Source organism: Buteo buteo, chromosome Z, assembly GCF_964188355.1.
Source record: "Buteo buteo chromosome Z, bButBut1.hap1.1, whole genome shotgun sequence".
In the NCBI taxonomy this organism is placed as follows: Eukaryota; Metazoa; Chordata; class Aves; order Accipitriformes; family Accipitridae; genus Buteo; species Buteo buteo.
Window position 1 is genome coordinate 56,775,287 of NC_134204.1, and position 12,023 is coordinate 56,787,309.

General features: G+C 45.4%; 1 protein-coding gene across 3 annotated transcripts in view; it reads left to right on the top strand.

The window, feature by feature from the left end:
- Positions 1-11,692, top strand: part of LOC142027204 (metalloprotease TIKI1-like) — a 77,881-nt gene extending 66,189 nt beyond the window's left edge. For 2 of the 3 annotated variants that reach the window (XM_075020921.1, XM_075020923.1), the window contains exons 5-7: positions 2,099-2,189; positions 7,500-7,769; positions 11,402-11,692. In XM_075020921.1, coding sequence (XP_074877022.1) covers positions 2,099-2,189; positions 7,500-7,769; positions 11,402-11,582 — 542 coding nt within the window. In that variant the 3' untranslated portion in view covers positions 11,583-11,692. The remainder of the gene's footprint in view (positions 1-2,098; positions 2,190-7,499; positions 7,770-11,401) is intronic. The other variant, XM_075020922.1, reaches the window with a different exon arrangement.
- Positions 11,693-12,023: the final 331 nt, after the last annotated feature.

Consider the following 12,023-nt stretch of genomic DNA (forward strand, 5'->3'; position numbering starts at 1 on the left):
ACTGAAGATCAATGGGGGATAGTACATTTGATGGTGTGATGTGCACAGCCATTCACTCATGAAATGAGTGAGACTGTAAGCTCTTAAACTTATTAAGACTGTAGATTGCCCTATAGATTGCTTATCTTTATGTCTTGTCCCTTCTTCCTGAAGGACTTGGATTAAGAAAATATGAGTTCAGAGCCTTGGCACTGCTTTTCAGTGCTGAGGATAGGACTCGGCTCATCCAACATTGCCCACATGAGATGGATGCCTAGTCTGAACTTGCAACATACACTACCCCTATCCTTATCAATAGAGAGGCACTTCTCTAAAAGTCTCAGTTGTCCTACCTGACTCTCACTTACAAGGGGTGGACCACCCTTTGGAAGCACCCCTTTCGTTGCTGTCTGGAGGCAGGGGAGGACTGAATCCCCTCTCCCCTTCCTTTTGCACATATCTCTCCTCTGTGTCAAAGGTGAGAGAGAGCAACTAGGTCTGCCACCTTATATACCTAATGTTGGCCTTCCAGCGGCTAATTTTACTCAATTACAATGTTTAATTACAGTCATTCCTGTTTCCTGCTGCATCAGGTCTTTTTGCTGACATGAGGAGTTCTGAGTTAACTGCACCTGGGGCTGAACCTTTTGCAAGCAACAGACACCAACAGTATTAGGTTAGGTCCACAAAATGGTACATTATCTTTACTGTTTCTGAAGTTAGGCTGAGGACCTGGGGGAAAATCCAGTTAGCAGGTGAGAAAATACGGCACCCAATGGGTGTGCACTGCAGTGTTTGGTTAAAAAGTTTCATTTGAGCTAGATCTGTTTGTGTTCTTAGGCTCCTGGGGAAACTTCATCTTGATAAATGTCTATACTGAAATGATACCATCCAACTATCATGCCTTAAGCTGGTAATTCATGAGCCCTTTGCTGTTGTGGCATAAGAAACTGGAGTTTTGTGTTCCAATTCATTGAGTGCGTTTGGGAATGAAAAAATAATAAAAACTCTTGGGTTTAGTTCCCTGTTAATCTCATTACCATTGGACTTCCCTTTCTATCTCCTTGCTTTTCCTGGCTACTAGAATAATTTTGGTGGTTTTATTGCCACGTATTTATGAAGAATATTAGCTGAAAACAGTTTTTCTGTAGTTATTTATCAGTTTTAGCACAGCTTACATCTACAGAGGCAAGGGACCACACTAATAAGTCATGTGCTCAAGTCTAATTCTAATTAATGTAGGCTGTTAAATGAACAAATGTTTTCAAGAAAGCTAGATCTATGAGGGACTGTGCAAGGCCTCTGCTGTCCACCTGCTTCTCAGCAGCCTTGTCTGATGAGGTGTTAGAGTGATGGTGGAAATCAGTCAGCGCACAGATCATATAGTCCTTCAGAACTCCTGCACCCTTAGAGTAGTCATTTATTCACTATGAAGCCAAACTATGGGCTAACCAGCCACCACATCTGTCTGAAAATGGAGTGGAGACATAAATCACAGAATTAGGGCAGAGCTAGCTAAATCCTTCCAAAACTTTTGTCAACACGGCTGAAGTAGAGTTTATGTCCCTGGTAGCTTATACTGAAGGAATGAAAGGGGATGATCTAAGTCATTGGCTCTCAGAGCTGTTTTCTGTTCTCTGCGGTTGGATGATTCTTAATCATTTAAAAATTGTTAATGATGTTGACCAACATCTCAGGTAGTGCCTTTATGATGCCAGAGGATGTTAAAATGATGTACACACTGTGGCCAGATTCTGGCCTGGTTTGCACCACTACCAGTTGCACACTCGGTACTACTCCTGAACAGGTGTCTCCCAGCTTCATCTCTTATTGCCCCAAGAAAGCCATGGGGGCCTGATAATGCAACAGCCTGTGGGACCAGAGTAATTTCAGTCACATTTTAATTTTAGAAAGGCATAATGTGGTAATTGAAGTGACCTTGGGAAAGTTCAATCATTCGTTAGAGATCCCGTGTTTCCGGTGCATGCTGGTGGGAAGTGATATAGCACTGCCTGCCCTGAGTGTGGCACACCTCCTGTGATGAGGAAGGACTTTGTTGTTCTTCCCTCTCTTTCCCTGTGCTCGTTGAGTTCTGATGTCATTTTTCTCTCAACTGCAGGTCACTTCATGGGCAACAACACAGTGATTGATGTTTTGAGGAGAGAAGGGTACGAGATAGAACACACTCCAGCTGGACAAGCCATCAACAAGTAACGCATGCTTTTATCTAGCTGAGCAGCCATTGGGAGGGTGGGTTTATAAGCAGTCATGAAGAGGTAGTGGCAGCTGGAACTATACCTAACACTGAGCTAGGATCCCTCTCTCCTCCCCAGCGGTTTGCTTTTGTCTTCTATGAGCTAGTTGGGAAACAGGATTTGATTTCATTTGGTTTTTTTGTGTTTTGTTTGGGCGATTTTTTGGTTCTTTGGGTTTTTTAATAAGTATTTCCCCCCTGTAAGTTTTTAACTCTTAAACTAACAGCCATAGACTATGCATGCTTGGTTCATCAGATCTGGATGCTGCCTCATACCACATAGGCTTCCAGGCTCCTCCCTCCTCCCTTTTAAGTGTTTGACTGCCCTGCCTTTTAACACTCTCCTTCTTTTACACTGCTATTTTTGATTCTTTGTGGTTACTCTCTCTCAGCCTGGAACCTGACTGCCCAGAGTCCACCCATCCTGTTTGCAAGCTGTCCCCATAACTGATTGCTCTCATGTCCCCTGCTCTCTTCAGCAATTTTAAGCCACAGTGCTTGCTGTTGTGAATCATCTTGCAGCTGTTCTTTGGAATATACCCTTACTGCCTCTTTTTATCTCTCACTGGGTGCCTTTATCCATCTCCATGGTTTCAGTAACTACAGAATGCTAACTAATCTCTTCCTCCACACTGCCGAGAATTACATGTGCTCTTGACTCACCTCTTCCTGGACTTCTTGCCACCAGCTTTGGGTCTGCAATCCTTGTTTCCCTCTACTCCAGACTCTTGCCAAACACGTGCTCTTACGTCTCTCAGATATCCCCATTCTTCCTTACAGTCACTGCTAAAACACCACAGTGGAAAAAAGGTTTGATCTCAATTATGGTACTGTTTCCCTTTTATCCTCTATGCCAGGCATGCTGTCCCTCACTGCTTACACCTCTGTTCCTCCTCCCCCACATTTCTGATATGGGGCTCTCAGGCAGGATGATCACCTTCTGTGCAGGGGGCACAGTGCAGAGTCTTGGTCTGTGCCAGGGGCTCCACAGATGTGGTGCAAAATAATAACAGATGTTTTTCTCCTATATTGGTTGCTTCACCTTTCTCTTTGCACCACTTTTGCGGCCTTTTTCTGTCCATGAGATTCAAACTCTGGCAGGTCATGTTTTTGCTATGATTCTTGACATGGGCATACATCATTAACTATATGTGCACTGAAATAAGCTGAGCCAAGACTTATCCCCATGAGTACATGAATGCAATCCCTAACCCTGTTGCCACCAATGGGCAGGTAGTCTGACATGGAGAAGCCCTCTGTGCTTCAGCATAGAAATTAATGATCCTGTAAACACTTGAGTCATGCTAGACAATCCAGTGTATCAGTGTTTACAGGGATAATAAAAAACATGCCTGCACTGATATTTTTGTGTTGATTTCAACCTCCCCCCCCCTCCCCCCCGCAGAACATTCTTAGCTTAAGGATTCCTAAAACCATCCGTAGCAGCTTCTTAAAGCTTAATGAAAGAGAGCTTAATATGTACTTGAGAATAAACAAAATCTGATACTGCTCTTTAAAGATGTAGCAGAAAGGAAATCAAGGGCAGACAGCTGTGGAAAGGAGGGCTAGATCTTCACCCATCAGGAAGGTAGGTATCAATGATACTATGGGTAGCTGGACATCCAGTTCTCTGACCACATCATGGGAGTTCATTGTCCAGTCAGTGACTCTTGTGCCTTTGAAAGCCCTCAGTTTGGCACTGGTTGCATCTCAGACCTTTCATTAGGACTACTGGACAGAATGTCTTTCCTGGAGTCTTGATTTTAAAGCTGGGTGAAGAAGCTAAAGAAGATAGCACTTCAGTGTTTTCTTTGAGAAAAGGTGTTACCATTTTTGGATGACTTGGAAACATTTAAAAATATGAAACGAGTTTCAAGAAAAATGTGAGTTCTGAAGGAGAAGAGCATTTGGGGTGAGGGAAAGACCTGTGGCAAGAGTATGTCAGAGTCCTGGGGGCTGGATGGAGGGTTTCACTTGATTGGTATCCTGGGCGTGTTCTAGGAGCAAATACCAGGGCAGTCTGTGTCAATAAATGCAGTCCAGCCCAGGTAAATGTGGAACCATATCCAGCTACTGTCCTAGATAGCAGTGCTGCATGCAGTCCAGTCAGTACCTGTGGACTATTTTACAGGACAAAACTGACAAGAGAAAAAAACTGACAAGTGGTTGAACTGAGACAGTGCACTCAAATGGCTGTTTTACTGTTGGATACAGTAGGGGGGGTTAGCTGAGCGGTCCTAAAACAAGAGGATGAGGAAGTCTGCAATTGTCTCCTTTCCCTGCAACATGACATTGTGCAGTAGCAGCACATTCTGCTGCTTCCTGTGTTCTGGCTAAACAGAAAGTCCCTTCTGAGGTATCTGTGTGTAGGAACACAGAAAGACAGGGGATCATTATGCATGTTTTCCTGTAACGAGGAAACTGCTGGGTGCAGTCACACAATTTCACCTGCAGACAGGGCTGCCTGAGGTGTCCTGCCCATCTGCAGTGCAAAGGGGTGAATGTCCGTAGTGTAGTATGGAGACAGGAGGACTCCTTTGTGGTGTCACCAAAGCAAGGAAGGCACAAGAAAGTGCTCCAACTGTGCAGCAGTGCAAAGGACAGTTTATAAATAGTGCCACAAATTCAGTCAAGCTTCTACTGTTTTATTTCGTGCTTTAACTGTTGTTCCTGATTTTAGAATGCATATGTATATTGCAAAATATTAATCATATAATCACAGCTGTAATTAAGGTGCTTCCTGACTCCTCCCTTAGCTGCTGTGCTGGGAGAGGGAACTGGCCTTGGGAAGAAGGACATGCTTTTGCATTGTTTACCTTTTCTTGTGGTTGCTTAGTCGGACCATGGAAGAATTACCTGCAGAAAGTATTGCGAAAGAGGTTATGTATATGAGTGTCTGTTGTTAACAGTGTTCTGAGGCTGCAGGTGTCAGAATAAATGACTGGCCATGCAGGATGGACATCATCCTGGCTGTGCCTATAGCAACGCTGAGCTCCAGCATGGTATGGCCGTGAGTTTGGTAGGGAGGCTGCAGGCAGCAGGGCACACTAATCTACAGGGGAGGCCTGGTGCCCACTCTATGACTTTCACAATTAAGGAACAGATACAGAGAAGAGAAATTGGGGAAAAGGAAACCATAAGCAGAGGACCTTCAGAGAGACAAATCAGGACACTGGAGACAACTGGGGAGGGTCACTCTGTAAGGCAGAGTTAAAGAGTGGTGATGTGAATATGTTGTGGAGGAGAGCCAAAGGGTTGTGACACTTCAGAGATGATAAAGTGAGAGTGTGACAATTACAAGGATTTTGAAAGAGTTTGATAGCCCAAAACCTATTCTGCACCAGTCTGTTACATAAAGGTCACCATGTGATCAGTCTGTGATTTTCCTTGCAGGAAATAAGATCAAATTCTCTTCATTTTCTATCTACTCTCTTGGTCATGTTCCAGTCCACAACTTCACTTCTCCTTCTCCAGGATGGACCCTCTTTATTGTCCATCAAGGAGATGTGCCCACAGTGATGGGCTAGCTTGAAAACTACAGCCACGCTGAAACACATCTCCTCCTGGACCTCCTCCTTTGGATGCCATTGCAAGGCAGAAGGGAGACACACTACAGTTCTGGGAAGGTTTCACTGATTGAAGCCAGGTTTCTGCACAGTGGTCTGTGGTCTTCTGCTACATTCCCAAATTTCAGCCCAAGCCAGGCTCCAATTTTGCTTTGTTACAGAAGACTGCTGCATCTTTTCACTTTATGAAGTAGCCATAAAGATCAGTCAGATATTTTTGTTGTCCTCTGTGTATCCATAGAGCGGATTGAGTTTGTGAGTTTGTCCCAAGATGCTGATGAACAAGTAAAGAGGGGGAATCTCTTTGTTCCAAACAACGAGAAGTATGGGCCAGCAAAGCCATCAGTGGATAGGAGACTGCAGACTGCCTGCCTTGGGGTATAGATGAGGAGATGTTGCTTGCACTAAGGATAATGAAACAGAGCTTAATCAGGGTGGAGCTGATTGTTTCTTCAATGTATCACCTTCGCCCCAGCCTGGGTAAGCATAGCCCTTAGAGCTTTTTCTGAGGGTTCCATTGAGTGTTCCTTTGGACTTCCAAGATTTGTCTTGTGAGAGAGTTTGTATGTGCACATAGTCTCACTGCAGTATCTCACTTGCTGGAGCTGCTTTGAAATTCCAGATAATGCTGCCAGCCTAATACATGATCTGTGCAGCTAGAAAGCTGAAGGCCTGACTCCTACTCCCTCATTACTTCCTATAAATGTGTGCAAAACTCACTTCTGTGTCGTGGGAGAGCTGCAGTTGCTTAGCCTCCTCCCATCCATGTGGACCTCCATACTTGTCTGATACAATCCTTTAAAACCACCATTTCATGTTCCTTGGTGTGCTTATCTGAGTGGCAGGACAGCATTATGTCCTTTTGCAGATCAGCATGAAGACAGTAAATGCTTACACTAGAAGTCAACGCCACAATAGTGGGTTTAGCTCTGGTCTCTTATGTGTCAGACACGTCCCCTGACCTGATGTTTTATAAAGGCTATGCATTCACTGCTCTGTACCATCTGGCTTCATGAAAGAGAAAATGAGATGACAGTGAACTTGGCACTGCCACAGCTAGTCTGCTTCTAGTTGCTGCAGACTAGATGGCCCAAAGGGTTCCTTAATGGTATATTGAGCCGTTCCCTTCAAAGACAATAATTTGGAAGATCCATTTCTGCAGCCATGACCACAGTCTGTGGACTACCTTATTACTTACCTTCTCCACCAGTGACAGTTGCTGATCTAGGACTGGTTCCTTCAGCTAGTTTGCCTTAGTTATCCTGTCCCTGCCCCTTCCCCCTGCTCCCCAGGTTAGTTGGTGCTGGGCGGATATTGCTGAAAGGAATAATCCAGTCTGTTCTGCAGTGCATCAGGCTAGAGAAGTATGGTTTGACCTCCTCTGACTTTGAAGGTGATTCCTTTTTTGTCTCTGTCTAGTCACGCAAAGTTATTCCCAAGAGTTATTCTGCTCTGGGACAGACTGCATTCTTACCTTAGTTTCAGATTACCTCTTTTCCAAAGCTTTTTTCATTAAAGAGAACTATTTTGATCAGAATATTGACTTAAGGAAGAGGGGGCAGGAATACAAGTCAGAGAAATCAGCGTCAAGCCAATATGCCAGGGAGAAACACCTGTTTTATATATGTCTTAATAGTATCTGTACCAGGATTCTGCCTCAAAGCCCTTTCAAAAATTTCTGTTTTCCCTCCTCCTTCCAGCAGAAACCCCCCCAAAACCTTGTTAGCCTTTTCATCGTCATCACCGGCACACAGCCCGTATGTTGCATCCCAGGAACTCCCACTGCCATTGCACCCCCGGAAGGAGGAGGAGGAGGAAGAGGAGGAGGAGGAGCTCCTGCCTCACCTGCTGCTCCCTGACAGCATTGATATACTGGAGAAGATAGACAGGAAGTACAAAAAGAAGAAGAAGCAGCAGAAGAAGCAAAGACTGCGACAGTTTAACGACCTCTGGGTTCGCCTTGAAGAAAGGTAGCTAATGGCTGGGAAGGGAGGAGGGTTTGTCATGCAAACTGGACTTTAATTTAGACTGATTAATCCAGTATGCCAAACTTCTGCAGGGGCTAGATACATGCTGAGGGCAGGATCTGACCTTCTCCCTCACTGTGATTCTTGCTGAAACATTTACTCAAGGCTGCTTGTGCTTTTAGTGACAAAATAGCTGCTTCTGCATGGTTAGGTTTGTGGAAAATTACGCATAACACAAGTGGAAGCCTTGTCTAGACCATTTTGCATTTGGGCTTGAGGAACTGTGAGCATATGGTAGTCCTCTTTATCACAGAAGGCTGGGTCCAGTGGTAGATGGTACAGATCAAAGCCTTGGACATTTATCCAAGAGCTGCTGTGTATGTGGAAACTGTCGTATCTGGCATATGTGCTCCTTGCATTTGGACAGTATTTATACAGTATTTCCAGTCTCTCTATTCTTGCATATGAGCCCCATGGCATTACTGGAGATCTGGAAAGTGGGATGGAAAACTAATGGATGATGGAGTTAATATAAAAAATGGAGTGTGTTGTGGGGCAAGGGTTCACACATACCACCTAGTTTCATCCAGAAGAGCTTACTCACCTACAAGAACTACAGCAGCCTGCAAAGAAAAAAGCCAACTTCTTCCTCACTAGCTATACTTAGGCTTGTGGCTGAATGTGTACCTTAATGTTTCCCTCCTGTCAGATAACACACAGACCCAAGTCTGCTCTCTTTTGTACTTTGTGTCTCTGTTTGCATCTCTGCCATACTCAGGTTGAAAGCATTTTATCTTTGTGGCACTGTAAATAACTAGACAGGTCAGGATGATGCAGAAAAGCCTGTAGCTCCTGAAATGAAGCCTGTATATTCTTTTTTTTTTCCCTCTGAAGAATATTTCTTTCTGCTCCTCAAGGTCCTGACTATATCAGTGTTCTCCTATGCCTCTCCTATCACATCCCTTGGCCCCAGCTGTACCACTGCTTTGAGTAATACATTGCTCAGGCTGGCTGCAAGTGGCTGCAGCAGTTGTTGTTCTGTTCCATTCAGCCATTGTCAGACTTTTTAGACCAGAGTCCTTTTCCTCTTTTGTAGAGTAGTTTTGTGCCTTCTCTCTGGTCCTTCTTCCAACCTAAATGTGAGTACTTTGGAGAGAAAGGGAGACAAATGCACATGGCAGTTTGCATGCCCACTGACAGACCTACACACAGTCCAAGATTCATCAGTACAACAAATCCTCATATTGATCACATTTGATTTTGTTTTTTATTGTATCATTTACTTTCTATTAATGCAGTTGATACTAGCTGCTTGTAAATAGGTTTTTGGAGCTTCTGTTGACAGCCCGATTAGTTGAAACCCTGAGGAATGATCTGGGGTCTTTTTGATCTCAAGCTCCCACCCTGCCTACACACTGCCATGTTCAGTTTTCACACGCAGTTGTTCCCATGAATCTCAGGGAAGTCAACGGGTGCCCTGATGTGAGATAAGCATACGCTTGCAGCATCAGTGCCTTCAGAAGGAAAGGGAAGATGGGAGGATGTGCTACTGTGCCTAAATTGGATGTATATTAGGGCTACATACTGGATTGCAAGTACTGCAAGGCAATAGTGAGGTAAAAGCAAAGCTGATGATGACAGCTTTGGAAACTACTGCATAAATACGGAAGCAGCAAATGCCTCCTTTCCTATTCTTCTTTTGTAATGTTTCCTTTCTTCCCCTACTAATTAAGTCATCCTTTGTACTAGAAACTTACCCAGGTGCTAGGTGACAAATTCTTTTTAGAGGTGAGTCCTTAGTAGCAGAGAGCTTGAACGTCTGGAGATGGAGCTGTTGTGTGATAGAACCGGGAAAGACAAGTGATGCTTATTGCTGCCTGGGAGACTGCTGCACCCTTACTGCAAAGGGAAAGCCGCGAGTGTCAGAGAGGCAGCTGTCATTCATGCACAGCCCCGGCCCGTGCTCTGGGTTTAGTCTTTGTAAAGCCAGGGGAATCGCCACCCTCTCTGCCCCACCACCCGCGTGTGCAAGCAGTCTGTGCCGCTAAGGGCTGCCCGGGCAGGCGTGGGCTGAGCTGACAGCCCCACCTCGTGGCACAGCCGAGATGTGTCCCCACGGAAATCCAGACCCTCTGGGCTCAAGCTCGCACGTGGGCAGGGCACGTGTCACTGCGAGTCTCAGCCCTTGCTATAAGCGTTCCCCGGGGTGCCCAGGTACAGGTAAAGCTGTCGCGTTTCTTATGCGTGGGCCATTCACAGCTTTCCTCCTGTGAGCCTGGAAATGTGAAAAGCGCAGCTCAAGTGATTTGATACAGTCTTGTAGCAGGCTTGGCAGAATTGCTTTGGTTCGTGCTCCTGTATGCATCAGCTGTCAGCTGTATTTCTTTGATGTGCTGCCAGCTGGCTTCTCTCCAGTTACTGTTCAAACCTTCTGTGGGGGCCTTTTGGGTATGGAAGGGTAAGTGTTTTTAAAAAGGGTACTAATTGCCTTCAATTTCCCAAAGCATTTTTGCTTAATGTAGCTGACCAAAATAAGGCGAGAATGGTGCACAGCAGCTGGGGAGTGGGTGCAGGAGAAATGACTCTCCTTTTGTGTTTGGCAGGTAGACTTGCTTTTAATTTGTCCAAATTTGTCTTCTGGTTCCACACAGCACCATGAGGCCCTGGGGTGTATGTCAGCCTTAAAGCTGTGGGGTCAAGAATGGCTTTCAATCCATTGCTGAAGAGAACACCACCTGTGTAGTATCAGCCCTTCTGATTATTGACCTGCCATGGTGTGGGAGCTCCCCCAATTCAGGATAGTTGGTGTCAGCAGCCTGGAGCATTCAAATTTCTTTCCTCCATCACCTTGCCTTAATGGGAGTTTGGCATCATGTAGGCTCTGACTCAGTTCTTGTGAACCACCACCTCAGAGTCCTCAATGCCACTGGGAGATACTCTGGGATGTGATGATGTTTTCCCAGTGACTCTAGGATGTGTTTCTGGAAGTGGCTCTCTCCTTAAAGCATGTAATGTAAACCTTTTGTAATTCCTGATCTGTGGAAGGGATCATGCAGTATTGGAACAAGTTTGGTCCACGCTAAGATGCATGTACAGAAACATGACTGGGGAAGATGGATTCAGCTGAAAGCAGGTGCCTCACTCCTGCTGTGCTCAGCAAGTGTCGCTGCAGGGACACTCGTCTGCAACAAAACTTGTTTTGTTCTTCTTAATGTATTTTCTGCTTAGCTGAAATGCGCTAGGAATATGGTCATCTTATCCACCTGACTGACTGTGTGGGAGCAATGAGCAGGCTGGCTGGGTAGACCTGAGTACAGGGCAGGTGTTTTGGTGCTGTCTCCACCCTCCTCAATCTCTTCTCTGTTCCTGCTCAAGACTGCTTTGCAGTTCAGTTGGGCAGCGCCCTCGTCCATGTGGGCTGGTGTAGGAGCTGCCCATACCTGTGAGGAAGGGTCAAGTCAGTGCTCTGCCATTAGGAGACACAGTCCTTTGGTGAGCGTGGAACCAGTACAAGAGACCGTTGCCAGGAGCCCAGAAGACTGACAGTGGGGCACAGAGGCTGACCACCTCCTGGTCTGTGGGCATCAGACAGTTCTGGGCTGGGTCTGGACTGACGTTCTTCTCTTGCCTTGCAGTGCTACTGACCCTCCTCCCCGGATCCGCATCATTAACGGCTACATCACAGTCGAACCCCAGCCCCGGGGCCATGGACGGTCTAGTCACTCTCATGCAGACACCGGCAGCGCTCACCAGCTTTCACATTCTCTCTTCCTCCCGCTACTGATTTTGACTTTCCATATGATAAGACTGCATTGAAACATAGGGGGAGCCAAGCTGCAGGGCTCTCACCTTAAAAAGCAAAAAAGAAACTTATGTGAAAAAACAAAAATAGAAGACTCTGAGTGGGACGCCTGTTCTTTGGGGTGTTCTTAAACTGCCTCCTTTTCCTGAATCTGGATCATTAACACTATTAACTGGTTTGACCTGCCCAATACAGGAGAAGATATTTTAATGAAAGTGTTATTTATCCTTCTCTTGCAGAAGAATGATTTCATGTTGTCCCATAATGCTTTGGGGAGATTATAATGTCGCTATAACATAGCTGTTGTTTAGCTGTATGAGCCCAGCTAATTTACATTTTTTTCACCTTCAGTGCCTTGTAAGAAGATTTACACACCACTAACTTGTTTATTAGAACTGAATATTTTGGTCACATGAGCACAGCTGGGAAAGAGAGGTTGGTATTTTAGGTCTCTA